The sequence below is a fragment of the Phalacrocorax aristotelis genome, chromosome Z (genome assembly GCF_949628215.1).
Source record: "Phalacrocorax aristotelis chromosome Z, bGulAri2.1, whole genome shotgun sequence".
In the NCBI taxonomy this organism is placed as follows: Eukaryota; Metazoa; Chordata; class Aves; order Suliformes; family Phalacrocoracidae; genus Phalacrocorax; species Phalacrocorax aristotelis.
The window spans coordinates 32,570,259-32,589,522 of record NC_134311.1 but is presented as its reverse complement, the minus strand read 5'-3'; the positions used below and the strand labels follow the sequence as shown (position 1 = coordinate 32,589,522).

Below are 19,264 nucleotides of genomic sequence, written 5' to 3'. Positions count from 1 at the left end.
GACTTCAGGCCGTACCTCTGCAAGTGTCAGGAGGAAATGTGAAGCAGAGGATAGCAGTCCTCCCAAAATATATGAATGAACTGGTAAAGACCTACACAGAAACATCAGTGCTGGCTCACCTGCAGGTGGACAGCAACAGACCAAAGACTATTATCTTAAATACACGCTTAGAAAGGGAAGGAAGCACTGCAATGACCTTTTCATTTTTTCCTTTACAAACTGACTGGAAAAAATGTAGAGTATTGTACGGGTCACTGCCTGCTTGTTTTCACTACCACAGTCGTACTGCGCAGCGAGCAGAGTGACAGAATTCCCATGCTTAGCTACGGAGATGTCTTTCAGCTGGAAAGGACAGTTTGGGGGCAGCTGAATCACCCTTTGCACATAGACACAGACCTCAGAGAACAGGGCTGCTACTGCTACAGCAGCCAGTGAAACAGTAGAACTATTCCCATTTTTATGGCCTAAAGCAGAGTGCCATCCTCCTTCCCAGCTCCTACAGACCATAGTTTCACCAGCTGTTTATTTAATCCTGACTAATCCCAGACTCAAGCCATAGCCTTCCCATGAGATGGGAAGCTGAAGCACATACTGCAAGAAAAAATTAAGCATAATTTGAAAAGTAGATGCTTTTACTCCTCCACCTGATGCAAACCAGATTACCACAGTGCTAACTAAATGGAAATATTTGCTTATAAAAAGAGCAAATTATTAAAACTTACTGCTGTTTATCAAAGTATAAAAATGTGCCCTTCCTCTCTTTTCCTCGCCTCAGATTTATCTCGCTGGCACAAAAAAAAAAAGTCACAGGAACTTTTAAGAAACTGAATAATGCTATCCCAAAGCTTCACTTGTGAAGTCTTTCAACAGAATTAGAGAGATCTGGATATCTACCCCATAAAAAGCACATATATCTTACACTCAAAGATGACTGGATTTCTACTAGAGTCAGCAAAACACCAAACCTTTGTAGCTCTAAAATACCAGCCTTAATACTGAATTCATTTTGCAATTTGTGCTTTGTGTTAAGTAATAAATTTCCCATAAAGCTAAAGATGAAAGATTTGACAGCCCACCAAACTGCAGAGTTTAGGATTAAATTGTTGCAAGTAGTTTGGAAAGTGTTATCTAAGCCAGGGAAGTACTAGGACTCAGCTCTTCCTGTAAGTTGGTCAGCCTTTATTTTTAGTTTTCAATTGTCAATATTTTTCCCTTTTGTAAAGGAAGTGTAAAGAACTGCCAGTACTTGAAGCTAAATTACTTTATTTACATGTCCAGTATGATACAAACAGGACTGATAATCCTATGCTGCGCTCAGACTAGTTCAGCTCCGTCAGCTGGCATGACCTCTAAGAAGAAGAATAAATGCTAATACTAGATTTAGTCACTGAAGTTGCCACAGGTTTCTTGATCTCATATTACTAGAAAAACTGCCTGAAAACTTGGCACCTTGGGGAAGGTACAAGCCACTTTTCTAGACTAAACTCCTAACGCTACTTCCAGGTAACTCTTTGTGGAGTCACTTTGTGGTGTACAACAGCACTCCCTGTAAAAATAGCAACTAAAGCTTTCTTTACCAAAGAGCACAGGAAGAGAGAAGGGGATTAATTTGGCCCTGCTAAATTAGAAAAGCCACCCTGTTTCACTGGAAGATCATAAAGACTTTTAACACAAATCCTACCCAGGCAAACGAAAGCAATTCATAATTACATCTATCACCTGTGTTCTATGAACATCAGGCTATAGCAAATGTACTAATACCATGCTTGATGCCTATCCTGAGCTACTGCTTGCAGAAAAAAAATCTGAAGAAACCTTGTATTTTGAAATTGTTAAATAAAGGAGAGGAAAAGGTTGTTAGAATAAAACCAAAACTTGAAATTTAAACAGGAAGCATTCCTTGGATGTATATAATGCTTTCATTAAAGCTACAGTATAGAGAGTCAAGACTTCCTGAAGGAGAATACCAGGGCAGAAGGCTCTAACAGACACATCTCTGGCAGATGATGTCAAAAGTTGACAGAATCAGAATGATGTCAGAAGTTGTCAAATTTTCTTATGCGTCATCACTTAGGAGACATCTGTTCTGCCAAACTCTGTAAGCATGCGACTACCTCGAGTAGACCTGAAACTCACCTTTAAAATACCAGGTCCTGCTAAGCAGCACTGCTCTTGTATACATATACATACAGGTCACAGAAGCGCCTCCAGACAGCAACACCCGGCAGTTAGACCATACTGATCTCTTGGCTGTAGCAGCTGAACCCTAACACATCAGAACAAGCAGTAAGTACTTTTCCCCTTTTCAACAGAATCTCCTGCCTGCCTACGAGAGATTGCAACAGATTTTTTTTGATACAAGTCATAGTTCTTTAAACTGTAGTTTAACTATTACATTTAAGGCTTATCTTTTAAGACTGATGATGTATACTCTGGAAAAAAATTGCTCTAAAAATTGCTCTAAATCTGCTCTAAAATTCTGCAGTTCCAGTAAACCTGAAAAAGTTGAATGTGATTGAAGAGTATTACTGTGAGCCACCAACCTTTTCCCCTCCCAGGTCATTAAGTGAAAGCCCCTGTAGTTTTAAACAGTTTCACCTAACACTTCAAACTTTGCAGAGGGAATGCAACAATACTTCCTGTCTTTTTAACATTATTTGACAGCCCTGTCAGTCTCTTATGTCAGCAGTCTTTTGCTTATCAACTCGATTTTCCTCATCCCAGCGCTGCAAAATTCAGTTTGTCTTTGCTGCCCAGGAATGCACAAGGACAGCAGGAACACAGAATGCTAATGCAGAGGCCATAAACATACAGCACAGGAGTGTAAGGAGAATTGTTCTGAGCGCCACTAAATTGTAACAACCTTTTCTTATCATGCCCTTTATTTCCAGCAGTTGTGCGTGTTATTCAAGTGACTCATTCGGTGTTTTTACTAGGAGTGTGCAAGGTGTAGGTAAGATGAAGCATGCAAATGCCTGTCAAATCCCAAGCCTGATCCTGTAGGTTGGCATTTCCACACTATCTTTCTATTACTGTGTTAATTCTTGTCAAAAACAAAAACCTAAAACACATGGCAGCAGAAAAATACCGAAGCAACAGTCACATGAAGAGTTTCTCCACTTGCGGTTTCCTCAAACAGCATACCAAAGACTGCCATCTACTGTTGACATCACTAAGTCTTTTAGTACATAACTTGCATGGTACAGGCAATAGTATTCTCCATCACTACCAAAAGAGTGAAGACCTACCAGGCCTCAGTCCTATGAAATCAGTCTGAAGGATAAAATCACAAATACACAACTTCCATAGCCTAAAGCAATGGGCCTACAAGAGATTAATTCCCCCCAATTCCAGTGTGCCATGGGGTGTATACCTTAATGGTTGTATCATTTGTCATTCTTGCCAGACCCCCATTTAATTATTTCTGCTTAAAAATTAGTCACTTTACTTGATGTTCTGTTTTCTCTTTAGAACTGCAACTACTTTTATTTTCTTTCCTTTCCATACCCCTCTCATGTTCCTTACGGAAGGAAAAGTCATTGTAGTCTGGTTTTCAACCCCTCTGCAGCCTGCCACAAAACATGCCGTGTCCTTAGGGAAGCAGACAACACAAGCGGCCTAGAACAGCATATCCCCTACAACAGAGGATGTTTGTTTTGTAGCAGAGCCACCAGACTGCAACAAACAGCAAGAACTGCACTCATTTCATTCTATCTCCCATCATTTGCCTGCTGCCTTCTAGCTGCCATGGTTGCAGTTATCAGTGCGACAGGAAGAGGGTTACTGACAAGGTATTCGCTGCTGGCTCTCCTGCCCACGGCAGCCAGAGGCAATAGTTTTAAAGAAGGGAGTACTTACCGCACCAACACGCTGTGTGAGGAAAGGAGACTGGATATGCAGGCACTAGTTTTCCATTCTACTCAGTCAGTGAAGCCATGCCAGAACTCACATGGATATGCAATATTGACATCTTGGAGGCTTATGAAAAATAAACAGGACCACTGGGATCTGAAACAGAGCTGAGAGATATTACTGGGCTACCTCACTCCTGTGTGAGGTATTAGATCCTAGTATGGTGCCTGTTACTGATTTCACACAGAGGAGATTCTATGTATCACTGTAGTTGTATCTGATCTAACCAATTAAAATGAATGTGAACAGATCATTGTGATGAATTCCGCAAAAAGCAAAGAAGCCTCCTTTAAAAAAAGTGGAAGTGATAAGGGCTTACTAAATAAACCCACCATAAATTCACTCTAGGCAAGTCAGATCACTCGCAACTGAGCAACAGGCGTCTTTTCTTTGGAAAATGCTTTGGTAAGTCACTTGCTAATTACAAGATAAAACGAAAACCTTAAATTCATAAACCATATGATCTAAAACAACATCCTTAGGTTAGGTTGCAGCTGGGTTCTCGTGTTCCGCTGTCAGCTAAGAAAGCAAACGCTGCCACTGCTGCTCGTTCAAAGGAGTGGGGGAGGAGAAAAACACTACACTAACTCTGTGAGATGTGATGTTCACTCCCATCTGTAAAACCTGAACAATTTATTCAGATAAACCTTAAGAACTCTCTCAAACATCACAGTATAATAGTGTACAATTAATGACGACTCCAGAAATCATGCTTTTGGTGCAAAGCATAGATTTAATGATAAGTGCCACAAGATGGCTTTTCATTACCTCAAAGTGGCATATGATTGACAACAAACTTATAAATAGACATTATCAGGATTAAGAACTGCATTTACTTAGTTTTTAGGAATCCCGCATCACTAGGAAACAATCTCTGATGACTGCCATAATTAAAAACATTCCTGGCTGAAATGACAAAATTTAGCAGTGTATTTTTGAGAGAACTGTGCGTCTTGAGTTTCCATGGACATAGTAGTATCTTCCACAATACTAAGTGCATGATGGTACCACAGCACACAACAAGATCAGTGACTTGGTCTCAATCTCTGTTTTCCTGGTAACAATACTTAACTGTTTGTAAAATTTATCTTTAAAACAGGTATCCACTATTGGTTTTCAGAGATCTCAGTACAGGATATTAACCTTCTGGGGAGAAGGGTGTATTTTCCTCAGGATTCATGCTTTTTTGTTGGTTTATCAAAGTAAGGAGTGTTGTCTTGTAGCAGATCCTTCCTGGGTATGAGCACTGTAACAGAAAACAAACCTGTAAGAATATAATCTTACGGGAAATACTATTTAAGATTCTAAAGATGTCCTTACATTTATGAACAAAAAATAAGGTTACTACAAAAAAAATCAGGCTACTGAAATGAGAACCTAAACTTCTGGTGAGCGTATAAGCAGCATCATGGTATCTACCCAAGACAAAATTATATTTGGATTTTCACCTTCTGTTGGTCAGAATAGTGCGTTCCCTTTTTTCCTTTTAAAAGCACTGAAAATATTCTGAAAGCATTAAGAATCCATAAGAAATGGTAAAATGTTGCAGTAACTTTTAGCAAGAGAGGGAATAGCAATTTTATCATGCCTGAGACAGATTACGTTTACTTCAACAGTTCCAAAAATGGATACTAAATTTGACTTAGCCCTCTCTCCCAATGCCCTGGAACCTGATCTGTAATATTCATTGTCACACCTGTTCTAAATGCCAACAGGAAAAGAAAGCATCAAATGAAAATTATAGACACTGTATCGTCACAGAAGCACAGTGTGTTAGGGGTTTGTCTAATTATACGCCATTTTAACCTCTTCCTGACTCTAATTTCTTGCCACCTAGCTCTTCAAAAATCAGCTTGTCCTTTCTTCAGGGAGGGAAGGAGGTATGTCATGTTGGATTTGCTCCAGCGCAAACACCTGAAACCATAATGCTGTACTTGCACTAGGTCAAACAGCTGTGAAAGGTACAGTAAACCTGCAAAACTGCCTGTGTTTGTGTGCATCTGTGTAATGAGTAACATTCTACCCAAACTACACTGATCTCATACCTTACAAGAAAGAAAACTGGTTTCCTTGAAGGTATGTTTCTTCTGCATCTGTGTACTGATACTGATGCATTTAGTAAGTTTCTACAAGCTTTAAGTAACATTTCAATTGCATGTCTCTTATATAAAACACCTGTGAGTAAATTGACTTAAGGTGTTGATCTACAAACTTAGAACAGGTGCAAGAAACAGAAACACCAAAGAAAAACAGAATTGGATATAAAGTATTTAAAAGCAAAAGCTCAAACAAATAAAGATTGAAAGAATAATTTTTAACCTTCCTTTTCAAAGCTAAGTTTAACATACACTGCCAACACACCAAATCAAAATCACCAGAACCTACTGCATGTGTGGTATATTACTGAAGCGTAAGCTCTACTTGTAACACCTTGATCTGAAATTAATGTGAAATGAATAGAACTGAGACATTTGTATACCACTCAGTAACATAACTCAGACTGAAACACAAAAAAACTCCTAAGAATTGTCTAATATGACTAACAAGCTTCTAACTGAAATCTTCTCTTTAGTAAGAAAGCCTCAGACTAATTCATTGGGTTTGTTTTGTTTGTTGTTTTAAGATTTGCCAGTGAATCCCAACACAACTATGCACCACTACGTCTCAAATTATTTTTAAAGAGTAACATGTTCCCCTTAGGAAAATTTGTTCTCACTAAGGCAGATCTTTGCCTTTTTCTTTTCAGTTATTAGTTAGTTTAGAGAGACAGGAGTGGGGGAAAAAAAAAAGAAAAACACTAGGTGTAGATAAATTGCATATTGTTAGCTATAACACAAAAAGTTAGAGTCAAAAGATTCTGACAGTAACTCACTTAAGCAAACCAGCTGCAGAAATAGGTTTCCAAAACATTTTACCTAGTTTCTTTTTCCCCTGCTCTTCCTTCATAGAACACAGCAACTGATCACTCCATCTTTTTTTGGGTGGACAATGACTTGGGATGAAGCAAGGATGTAATACTAACTTAAATACAGCCCAACTGTAAGTATTTTACAAGATTTTCTTTTTTTCCAAATAGGTCACTATACTTTCTATTACAGCAAAGTAAACCTTCATTACAAAGTTTCCAAAACAAACATGTGGCACCTAAGGTGAAACACTATAAAAAGCAAACTTAAACTGAGGTTGCTTATTTTCACTTGCCAACAGCCACTCAAGCAGCCACCTTAGGGGTGCACTTCTGGTTTGGTGGGGTTTTTTTTGTTTATTTTGTTTTGGGTTTTTGTTAATAAATCTGCCAAAGCCTCTCATTTAATACAAGATGACAGCAAAAAAGCAAGGAGGGAGCTAACTGTAATTCTATTGGCACTACAAAATTTACCACAGACCATACAGATTAAGGATCAAAAAGGTTGATTTTGTTCTCCTAAAACTTCCTTAATCAAAGCTGTACTGGATTTGAATACCCATTGAATGTGCTACGTAAGTAGACTCACACAGCTACACAGGCATTTCCTACAACAAACTTCCTGCCAGAAATGAGCTCCTAGGTGCCAACAAGCAAAGTGAGAAGATCCACTTGGTATTTTCATCAAATATATGCACAAGATGTTTGGAGAGTCTGGAGCCGGGAGAGCCGACCCCAAGTGGCCAAAGGGATGTCCCACACCATATGACATCATGCTCTGCATATAAACCTGGGGGAAGAACAAGGAAGGGGGGGATGTTCGCAGTGATGGTGTTTGTCTTCCCAAGTCACCATTACACATGATGGAGCCCTGCTTTCCTGGAGATGGCTGAACACCTGCCTGACCTTGGGAAGTGGTGAATGAATTCCTTTTTTTGCTTTGCTTGCACGCACAGCTTTTGCTTTACCTATTAAACTAACTTTATCTCAACCCATGAGTCTTTTCACTTTTACCCTTCCAATTCCCTCCCCTATCCCACTGCAGGGGATAAAGTGAGCGGCTGTGAGGGGCTGAGCTGCTGGCTGGGGTTAAACCACAACACTGCCTAGCCATAGATTCAACTGGAAGTTGAAATCCCACTTCCAGCTTTTCCTCTCTTTTTAATCTCAGACAACTTTTCTTTACAAACAAGGAAGGATGGTGAGATATTAAACAAAATGGAGCAGCAGTGGAAACCACATCCATTTATAGGTACAATTTCACACAGTGCGCTGACCATGCTATTCAGCATAAACTGCTATCAAAATATGGTGACAATTACCACAACTTCCTTAAACTTCTGAATTTCTGGTGTCAGAAATTTTCTAATGGCATACTCTGTGCTACTGGTGACATTAATAATACAAAAAGAGCTATATCAGAATTGCCTAGTTCAGAGTGCTGACTAATCAAAGCTGGATTCTTAGGAAAGATGTGAACACATTAGAAGCCTGCTCAGAGAATGGCACTTAGGAATAATGTTCTGTTACTGATCAATTTGTCATGGTATAAAGGTCTATCTATTCCTTCTGTAAGGAGATTTTCTTTTACTCCTTCACTACAACATCAAGCTAAATGTCAAGTTTAATCTTCTGCTGTTCTGTAATTTGAGTAATACCTTGCTCCTGACCACAAAGATTCTTCATTGCCGTGACCTTTTTACTGCATAAAATAAAAATGCTTTTTTTTTTGTGCTAGCTTTGAATGTAAATTCCAACTTCACTGAATGCTCTTTACATTTTCATTATACCAGGACAAGTAAGAATATCTACCCATTCTATACTTTTTTTAATATATACTGTTTATTCTTCTGCTGTGAACTTCTATGATGATGCTCTGGATTTCTTTCCTAAGCATTCCTGATCTTTTAAGTGAAAATTCATTACATTATCACGACTAAATAGTTCTCACTTCAATATATATTCCAAATACAGAAACCAGACAGCTCTCAAACTGAGATGGCTGTTTCAAGATTGTTTTGTTCTTACCGCAGTAAGATCAATTACAGGATAAGAAGCAAAACGGAGACCTATCCAAAACACATATCGAAAAAAAAATGGGCAAGAGAGTGCATAATGACATCCTCTGCATTTATAAGCACGTCAAATGTACCCTGTGTACGAAGGCATTCCACATTTTTTGCTGCAGGACAAAGTTTTCCTGGCCAGTACTAGACTCTGGAAGTCCTCCTTCTTCCACAGAAACCACAATGCCACCTTTTATGCAGGCTGCAAAATTAGGTGGATGCAATTCTATCACCTTTTGTTTACAGAGATTTTAAAAGAGACAGCATTAAATCTCTGCTACAGTCAAAACGGACAGTCACCACTCCCCTCCCCTTGTCAGCTGAGTAAAGTAATTTCAATATAAAAGGGTATCAGACTGGTCAGAAAAGATCTCCCCTTCGTCAATCCTTGCTGACTACTCCCACTCCTCATTCTGTTCTTAGACCAGTTGGAAGCTTCCCAGATTCTCCCTCTTGCCCTTCTTGAAAAGGGGAGTGACATTTGCTTTCTTCCAGTCCTCAGGCAACTCCTTATCACCATGTCCTGTCAAAGACAACCAAGAGTGGCCTTGCAATACATTAGCCAGCTCCCTCAGCACTCGGGTGCATCACATCAGGTCCCATGGATTGTGTATGCCCTATCTGTTCAAATGTTCCCTGGCTTTTTCCTCCTCTACCAAAAGTAAGTCATCCTCACTCCAGATGTTCCCAGTGGTCTGAGACCCGTGATTCCTGAAGGCAAATCTTAATAGTAAAGACAAGTGAAGGTACCGAGCACCTCAGTCTCTTCCGTGTCCTTTGTTAACCAGGTCCTATTCCTTCTGCTGTTGATATGCTTGTAGAAGCTGTTCTTGCTGTGCTTCACATTCCTTGCCAAGATCAACTTCAGGTGGGCTCTAGCTGTCCTAATCCCATCCCCACAAGCTCACACAGCATTAGAATATAACTTAGTATTTGAACATGAACACATGTGGCTTCTGCAAGGCAAGTTCTCCCTTACAGTCCCTGCTGGAGTTCTCTGAAGAGCTCCTATGGGGCTGCCACAACATGCTTAGATTCCCAAAAGTCCCTCAGCAAATGCTTCTAAGAAAACAATAGCTTTATTATGACAGAAGGTCTTGCATGGTTAAGTCCCTGGTTAAACTGTAGGAAGTAATAAACGAACAGGCCTCCCAATGGAGAGACATCAAAAGCAGAGTTCTAGAGTTGCTTCTGTTGGCATCTGTGCTGTTCAACGTATTTGTAAGTCACCTGGAAAAGAAGAGTTTTTAATGATGCCATCCTGAGCAAGTTCTTTAAGAAAATGGCCTACTGTGAAGAATTGCAGGATAAGCTTAAGACTTGACTGAATATCCAGTAAACGACAGAGAAAATTATATGTAGACATGCAATGCACACAGGTCAAAAAAAACCCCAATCTAACCTCACAGAGAAAGTGATACGTTCAAAACAGACTATGACCATTCAGATGAGTTTAATGAATACAAGGTAATTTTGTAAAATTAAGTAAATATATGTATGCACAGCAGCCAAAAATGAAATTTAGAATTAGGAATGACTAGGAAACCAATTGAGAATGAAAAAGAAACTTCATTGTGCCATCGTTGTGTGTATAAATGCCTGGTTTGCCCATGGCTTGATGATTGTGCTCAGCTCTGAATGAGACAGCAAGCTCTTAATCGTCTTGAAATATAGTAGAATTGAAAATGGTGCAGCGAATAGCAACCGAATGATCACAGGCATTCACCTGCTGTTTCACACAGAAGCTGTTCCTTGTGGGTGCTGAAACAAAAGGTGGGCAATGAGGGGCTTAACTCATGAACAGCTTGGTGCAAATGGATAGTAACAAGAATAGGACCAGTACAGCGAGTGATTATTCATAAAAAACCAGAGTAAATTCTTTGTCAAGCTTCATTCTTGGAAGCAAGATATTTGCATAGGTTGACAGGAACAAGTTCATGAGAGAGAAACCTACTGAGGATAACTAAAACAGAAGCAATCTCTGGCTCAAAGAGTGCTGCCAGGTGTAAAGAGCTGGGAGATGTGAAAGTTCACTTGCTCTGTTCCTGCTCTTCACCTGTCATCTGCCTCAGACCACTGTAGAGTCACACTGGTCAACACTTGTCTAGTCGTATCTTTGGCATCATCATAATGGCTGTTCTAAAGTTAGATGCTTTACCAAATCTAGAACTGGAAACCTTTACAAAGCTTTGCAGACACCACTAAAACAGAATTGAAAGGAAATGACATACAGAGCTCCACCATACATTTGTAGACAGAACCTACTAGTTCTCTTGTGTCTGACTGCAAAATAGAAGAACCTCTAAACCAGGAACCAAAATTTCAAAATTTGATAGGCTTTGCATCAAGGCCATCATTGTGTCACAAATCTTCCAAGGCATAGTTGGTAACTTAAATTGTCAGAACAAGGTTTCAGAAAAGAACACTCAATCCTCAAAGAAAAAGCTATTCTATGGACAGCATACATACTGCATTTGCTAATTCTCCTCAGGCAGCTTCTACCTATTTGGTAGAGCAGGCACCTACAGACACTGCGGCTACTACATTTAGGCCTATACTGACTGACCAGCCAGTACATGCACGCCAACTTGCTACCTCATTGCTGTCACTCCGAATAGTCAAGTTATCAAGGTGTAACTTCTTCTCTCAATAAGGGCATTAAATGCAGTCACTGCCTCTTTTCAACCAGCCTCCACATTTCAAAATAGTTGTGTAGAAACTTTGACCTTTGAAACCTCCACCTGTTCTAGGTAGCGACATCAGTCAACAGGCTTAAATTAAGGGTTTGGGAAAAGAAATGACAGACAGACTTTTGCTCTCTCTATCCCTTTACTTAGTTTTCAAGTTTTGTATTTATTTACTGAACCACAACATTTTTAAACATTTTTTAGCATGCAGCTTTACTCACATATTTTGTCAGAATCTGTGTGAACTGCCTGAATAACTGAAGTTCTCAGAATCACTTCAACATCTGAAGCTATTTTCAGAAGCTAGTAAAAGGAAAAAAAACACAACACAGTAATTTAAATGATACGTAATTATTCCTGAAGGCATTTTCCATACTAGACGGCTATTCAAATAAAGCCAGTCAGTTCTGTTATGCAGTTAGTTATGAACTATCTATGCATGGCTTTTACTTTTGGGATCCTGGAATAACTTACAGATTGATATATAAGCTACTTCGATATACAGCACGAGTGGAAGGAAACTTCCGCTCAGTAACGTACAGTAGAATAAAATATACACACCCAATTAAAACTGCAAACGAATAAAGTAGAATGCAACTACCAAAACAAGTATTTGTTTCCAATGGTCAAATACATCGGTGAATGCCTCAATAACATCTGACTATCCCCAGTAAAAGGGCAATCTGGTTCTTTTAACATTCCTCTCTTGAACGAATTGCTCGTCATTAATACTGAGGTTTCCCAGAAAAACAGTACAGGAACAAGGCTCTACCTAAAGATTAGCAGAGGCATTAGTATTTGGCAAAAGGCCCAGAATGCCTTCCCTTATTAAGAGGATAAGCCAAAGCACCCTTGCTAGTTTTGCTGAACAATTAAGAGAAGCCAAATACTTGCTTGTATGTTACCTGTCTCAGAAATAAATGAAACTGCACATGCGAGACATGTATACTAGGCAGTAGTGTGTACCAACAGAAGTGAACCTTTGCAAGAGTTAGAGCTCAGGACTTGACATCTACACTGAATTTCTCCTCCTCCTTTTCCCTTTTAAGGGTTCAGACTTGGTATCCTCCAGTTCCCCCTATCAAATGTCCATTCGCGGTTAGGCTGCATGCTCCTGAATCTGAAGTGGAAGGTGTGCTTCATCTTAAGTTCTGCTATTTGCTCTGTGACTGCTTCACAAATCAAGCCAAATCACAGGAAGCAGAGATAACCAAGGTAACTTCAGAAGCGTACTTGTGATCTGAAGTAAAACTCTGCAGCAGACGCAGCTGCCACATCTCTCATTCTAATACTGCAAATAGTTACTCCCACCTCCTTAGGTCACTACATAAGTATTTTGTGTCAATTAAAAGACACTGCAGCTTTCTGTTCTGGCACAGTAATGCACATTTGGTTGGTCAATATTCATTTTTTTAGCTGCTGCCCAAAGCAGAACACTGAAACCCCAGCGTTTATGCAAGCAATTGCCCAAATTCTCACAAGTCCTTTATATCATTTCATTCAGATCCTCTGCATCCAAGTCTATTCATATATATACATATGTATATGAAATAAACATGACAGCTTCTATGATAGTCTAGGATTGTGTAGTTGTGATAAAAGCCTAGAATTCCTCCCACTGACATGTTTAATCAAGGTATCAATTGACCCATACTAAAAAGTCACATATGTGCATTTTGTAGGTTGCCATTCCTAACATAGATTTAAAAATTACAGCAAGTATTTTACCTGTACATCTATAACAAAAAAGAGTGTACAATTTTTCAGATCAGACACCAGAAAAACAGAGAATTATTACTACAGAGGTCTGGTAACAAGCAGAAATGCTAGAAAGTATTAACTAAATGATTTACATTAGTGTGCAGCGGCTGGTATGATGCAAAGGTTTAGATTTACTTCTGCAAAGGGCAGATGGAGGCACTTTCTTCCAACTAGTGCCAAATGACAATGTAAATACATTCTGTTAAAAGGCTGAATGACAAGGATGAAATTTTTCACTCTGTATGGATGTTAAGAACTAAAATACCTAAAATACACAAGTTCCATTTCAGGCCTCAGTAAGTTCTAGAAAAATGACTCAGTAAAAAGTGTTAAAAGAACAACTGAGTAAAGGTAACTTACATAGTGAGATAACAGAATGTTCTACTCCCTTTAATGTACCACGAGGAAAGAAGCAGCAAAAAAAATCCAGCAGTATAATTAATACCTCTATATTACAACAGTCATGATCATTTGGCTGTGTTTTGCCTCCCACAAAAGATGCTGCCTTGTTTGTGATCAGAAATCAAAATAACTTCTCATGTGTGCCAGTGGCTGAACAGATTATTTAATTTCTCTGTATCTGTCTGTGCTTGTCTATACAACAAAGACCAGGTAAACTTAAGTGAGCACAGCTCAGATAAATATTTATGAGTAAAGTATACAAAATAGTTACATGAAAATAGCAACAAAGCATTTTTTCATAATTTTATTGTAAGCTTCAAAATAAGCATACTGAACTACCAGAAGACACTTTCTCCTTATGTATTTTTGCATGTGCAAAATTTTATAACATACTATTAATAGCCATGGAGGTATCAATATATTTATAAACAAAAATCCAAGTCAAAGCCTTTTTACACTCATCTGGCTCTCACAATGTCTCAATCAGTCCTTACACTGGTTTAAAGATCCTTTAAGTAAAAAGCTCCTATATAAGTATTCTTATGCAAAGTGGAAAAAAACCCAATTAAAATATGAAGTACCTCATTTATCTTTTCTTCAGATGTCTCATCTTGGTTATTTTTGAATTCTTCATTTATCTTTTGTCTTGCAGCTAAATAAACAGAAAAACTGAAGTGTGAACAAAAAATTCTATCTTGTCTTTGTCGCTGCCTCAAAGCTCAGAGTCCTAAGCCCTTTATAGCACTTTCCTGGTGCACTCTGCCCGAAGTATTTTAAGATTTCCATGGAATTCAGGTGATATCATATTTTAAGTTGACTGGTATAGGAATAAAATATGATTGCCTATCTAGCATTTTGATCTTTAAAAATAGCTAACATATAGAAGCCACTACTAAAAATTCGTTTACTAAAAAAGCAGTATTTATACTCTGAGGAGCAACTGTACCTAAAGTGAATCAACTCAAATGCTTTGACTGAAGAGAGAACGTTTAAAAAAAAATCCCAGGAAGAACACCAAGATTCCAAAAAGAGATGTTTTCCTTATGAGATATGGCTCGAGTGCTTAAGTCTAACAACCAGTTTTTTGTTTCAAATTAAAGGATGTCTGGTTATGGACACACAAGTTTTCCCAAGGATTACTTAAAAATGTGGAAGGGAATAATTAAAGGAAGACTATGTTAAGAATTTTCTTTCCCTGTGTTCAGAGAACAAAGTTCTACACAAATATGGGTAAGCATCCACCACACAAAGACAGCATCTCACCTTCAAGGGCTCTGGTATCATTTCTAAAAACTTCTTGCCGGGTTCTGTGTAATAATTTAAAAAGCTTCAGAACCTGTCAACACAACATTAATAGTATTAGCTTGTTTGCTAACAGGATTCTTAGTTAAAACAAACATGTTGCAATTAAGAGTGTTCTGGTTGATTTTTTGTGTTCTTTCCATTTAGTACAGAATTTGGTATGGAATCAGTACCTACTTTACCTCAACTCCTGACCAAACAACTTGCAGCCAAAGCAGATGTGAGAAAGTCAAGATCCTAGACAGTTCTAGATGTTTCAAGTTAATCTAAGATGCTAGAGAATATGAGCACTACACTCCTAAATTATCATTTGGCATGACGAGAATATAATCCTGAAATACATTGGTGCAAACATACTTATCGTGCCAATATCAAATAACCCAACAGAATCAGAATACCTCTAGAAGTCAAGTCTCCTGAAGTGACTATCAAGGGTACATCACTGGATATTCTCCGATTACAAAAAAAAAAAAGAAATATAAATGGCTAAAGTTTTCTCACACTTACAAGCCAACGTGAGAAGAGTGAATTTCAGAACGATCTCACATGGTATATTAACTAATTCTACAATTATCTTTCATTTCTCTGTATAATACCTAGGCATAATCTTCTTCTACAGGGGATGTGGCAAAACCAACACAATGCAACGTCCTCCCCTAAATATAATCGCTGCATCAGCAAACAAACACTTCAGTAAGAGCAAACACTCAAGAAAATTAGGATCTATATTATAAAGGTGACACGTCTCAGTATGCATATAAAGCAATACCACTGAGAATCGCAGCTCATAGTCATGTGTTTTGGCCATTTATTCATACAGACTAATGAACTACAGAAGTCGTCCAGTCCCTGTCAGACTTTTTTGGTGATTGTCCAGGATTCGCAGGAATCTCTGACAAGCACAAAAAAAAAGTTACAAAGATAACTTTTTTCGTTATTTCTAGTACTTTCTAGTGTGCTTTGGCATTTCTAGAAGGCACAGTTACAGGTATTTCACAATAATCTTAAACCGTTTTCTCACAATTAATAATCCAAAACTTTCTTAGAGGAACACAGTGGAAACCGAGGGATGTAACAGAAATGACCATCTTTATCAGCCTGCTCTGCATCTGTGAGCCAGAGATGTAAAAAGACTGTCCCCTAGAAGGCCAATAAAAACCACCCTGGCAGTGCCCTTTTGAAAAAAGCATTGCCTCAGCTTTCAGAGAAGCTTGCTGTTTTGCGGGCTGTCGTTGGCAGATTTAAAGCAATTTCTTCCAACACACGTCAACATATTTTCAAATTTTCAAGCTAAGTTCTCACCCTCCGCTCAGCTGGTCACTTGGTTACACCTTGATATAATTCATCCAGAAATGTACACAAAAGACAGTTTTTAGGAAGAGAAGACATAAAACAGTGAGAATGGGCAACATTCCAGTTCAGTACTGCTTCTTTAACATACTACTACCACAACTTTAGTGCTATTAAGGGACAACTTACAAATATGAACAAATTCAAATCTTGCTTCACCACGTGGATTAGACCACCTCATAATTTCTACTGCAATTTATGATTTAGCATCCTGTTGAGAATACGCTACCGCATTACCCATCTTTCTGGAAAGAGGACAAACTAGTGCATTCTCAATTGTGTAAGAGTCTTATGAATGTTTAAATAAAAAACGTTTGTCACTTTTACAAGAATCAGTATGCGACTTGACAATCAGTTAAACCAATCTGAGCAGAGACCTGTAAGAAAGATCAAGGGCTCTGCCAACTCCTTTTCAGGTGGTGTGTCCTTAATAATTAGCAACTGAAGGGAGCCATGTTGCCTTTAATTGCAGCATTCCCTAGATGGCTGAATCTGTGAAAAGAATTAAAAGCCAGGAAATAAATTTCTTCGCTATAAATGTATCTTCAGAGATTTGACTAAATTATTTTAGATTATTTCGAAGCAAGATATATTAATGCAGAGACTCCTTTCAGCTCTACAGACCTACCCCGCAGTGATACGCAAAGCAAAACTCGCCCCAATATATATAACGTGTGCCTCGTTACTACTCGCAGCCTGAGGCCGCAGCTGTGAGGGGGCCCAGAGGGCGCTGCCGCCCGCCCCGGGGGCGCCGGGCGGCGTAAGGGGGGGCAAAGCCCCTGCCGCGGCCGGGAAATGGCGGCGACGTCCCGCCGGCGGCAGGCAGCCCGCCCACCCTCACCCAGCCGCAGCAGGACCGCCGCTACCACCCGGGGCGCCTGCCAGGCGGGGACGGGCAGGGCCGGCCTCCGACTCGCTGGAGGCGGCCCCCGAGCACCGGAGCAGGGAGCGCCCGGCCCCCGCCGCCAGCCTCGGGAGGCGGCCAGACGGGGCCTCACAGGCAGAGGCCGACCCCCTCTCCCTGCGGGACACCGGAGGCCGTTAGTGCCCGCGCATGCGCGCCACACTCACACACCCCCTCGCTCACCCTCCGGCGGCCCGCCATGGCCACCGCCCTCCTTTTCCGGCCCGGGGCGGCAGTAGAGGCGGAAGTGACGATAGCACACGACGTGCCGCCGGGTGCCCCCGTCAATGCTGCCCCGCCCAGCGCGGCTCACCCTCGCCGTGGTTCCGGGCAGAGCTGCCGTGGGCGCCCCCGCGCCCCAAAATGCGACACATCTTACCCGTTCTCTTCTGAAGAAAATTCTCATTGTTTCAAACCGGTATCGGGAAAGCCATTAATCTGAGGCCAACACATTATTTTACACCGCTCCCTGTTATTTCCCAGAAGCGCTCAATGGCATTTAAACTTTTTTTTTTTTAAAAAAAAAAAGTGCTGACACTGAGGTGATCAAGGATTATTTACCAGAACCGATCAGGGTGTTTCATATTTTGTTTGAACGTCTTTTGCAGAAAATATTCTGACTGGGGCTACAGAAAAACCATAACCAAACAACCACCCTGCTTTTATGCCGACTAAGGTTAGCAGAACCAGCCTGACTTTGGAAAAAATAAACCTGATCGTGGTTCTTCAGGTGACCTAGAGAGGAATTACAGGTTCTGACACCAGGATTGCCCTCGATGGTAGCAGTCGGTGCACTAATGTGGCCGCCCGCCACCCCCCCACAGTCCTGGGGGCACCCCAGGCCGCGAGAGCACGGCAATGGCGGCCGGCCTGGGGCCGTAGGGCTCCCTGAGGCAGCGGGGCACGGACGCTTCTCCCGCTGCACTCCTCTGCTTCGTTGCAGACGGACATGATATAATCTCCGCTAGCAAGTGTACTGCTACGAAAATCGCCCCTACGAAGTGCACCGGTGGTTAATAAAGCAAATGTACATCTGTCTCAAGCTACTACAAATTACTGTCAGCGATCAATAACAGCAGCCATTGGCTGTATAGCAACAACCAACACTGCAGCAACAGCCGACCTGTAGGTACTTGCCATGGCATGTCACTACAAATTGACCTCTAGCAAAGCAGCTGAACATCACTATAAGGGCAGATACATTACGACAGACTACTTGTACGGATCTATAATAGCAACACCAAGTGAGATACGATTTCAGAGGGGGGGGCCCGGCCATCACAGCGGTGGGAGGGCAGACCCACCCGGCTAGGCAGCGTCCCAGTGGGGGGCTGCAAACTAACAAGTCTCTCTTCAAAGATGATCTGCGGCACGGAGCCTGGAGTCTTGGGAGTCCACCATCTCATAGGAAGTTTCTGCGGAGGTCTTAGCCTGTTTAGGAAAGGAGAAGCATGTGTGGCACAGGATGGTCTTAGAGACAGAGACATTTTGGCAAAAAGTTATTTTTATATCATTGAGACGTTAGAGGGCACAGGATGCCACCACCGTGAGCACCCAATGGGTGCTGTTAGCATTCATCTTCCACCTGGAACAGCCAGTAGATGATAATGATGTTTGCTCATATTCCAGATCAATTTTTATTTTGCCAGACTGTTTTCCTGCTCTTGCAGTTAGAACAGCCAATGGCAGTTACCTGGTCTTACTTTCTTGGGGGGTTTCCTCCTTTCCCAGACTATTTTTGACCTTTTCAGATGAAACGTTGCTCTCTACAGTGCCTTGTTTCTGCACTTATCAACGGTATCTTGGGATGTCTCTGGTTTCTAGATACCCAGCTGCACTTAAAATAGGACAGCCACGCTTCTAAAGGGTGTGTCTGGTCCCCAGGCTCACAGCTCCCAGGCTGACAGGCATTTTCTCTGCCAGTGTTTTTCAACAGATGTTTTCTCCTGTTCAGCCGTATTCCCTTTCTGGCCAG

General features: G+C 40.6%; 2 protein-coding genes across 2 annotated transcripts in view; both read right to left on the bottom strand.

Annotated features, from left to right (window-relative positions):
- The window catches only part of CDC42SE2 (CDC42 small effector 2), a 116,736-nt gene extending 112,717 nt beyond the window's left edge, over positions 1 to 4,019 (bottom strand). Inside the window, exons 1-2 of the mRNA XM_075079593.1 lie at positions 3,859 to 4,019; positions 2,137 to 2,266 (exon numbers count right to left, since the gene is read on the bottom strand). The gene's annotated coding sequence lies outside the window, so the exon portion shown is untranslated. The remainder of the gene's footprint in view (positions 1 to 2,136; positions 2,267 to 3,858) is intronic.
- A 511-nt stretch (positions 4,020 to 4,530) lies between these two features.
- LYRM7 (LYR motif containing 7) lies at positions 4,531 to 17,580 on the bottom strand. The gene is made up of 5 exons (XM_075079588.1): positions 17,473 to 17,580; positions 14,997 to 15,069; positions 14,315 to 14,385; positions 11,792 to 11,873; positions 4,531 to 5,158 (listed from the first exon to the last, which is right to left on the bottom strand). Exons 1-5 carry the CDS (start codon positions 17,488 to 17,490, stop codon positions 5,082 to 5,084), a joined length of 321 nt encoding a protein of 106 aa, XP_074935689.1. The 5' UTR covers positions 17,491 to 17,580; the 3' UTR covers positions 4,531 to 5,081.
- Between the last annotated feature and the right edge of the window lie 1,684 nt (positions 17,581 to 19,264).

Coding starts and splice junctions, on each gene's coding strand:
- LYRM7 (XM_075079588.1), bottom strand. Junction 14,386..14,996: donor TGATACCAGAGCCCTTGAAG/GTGAGATGCTGT, acceptor CTGTTTATTTAG/CTGCAAGACAAAAGATAAAT. Junction 5,159..11,791: donor CACAGATTCTGACAAAATAT/GTGAGTAAAGCT, acceptor TTTCTGTTACAG/TGCTCATACCCAGGAAGGAT.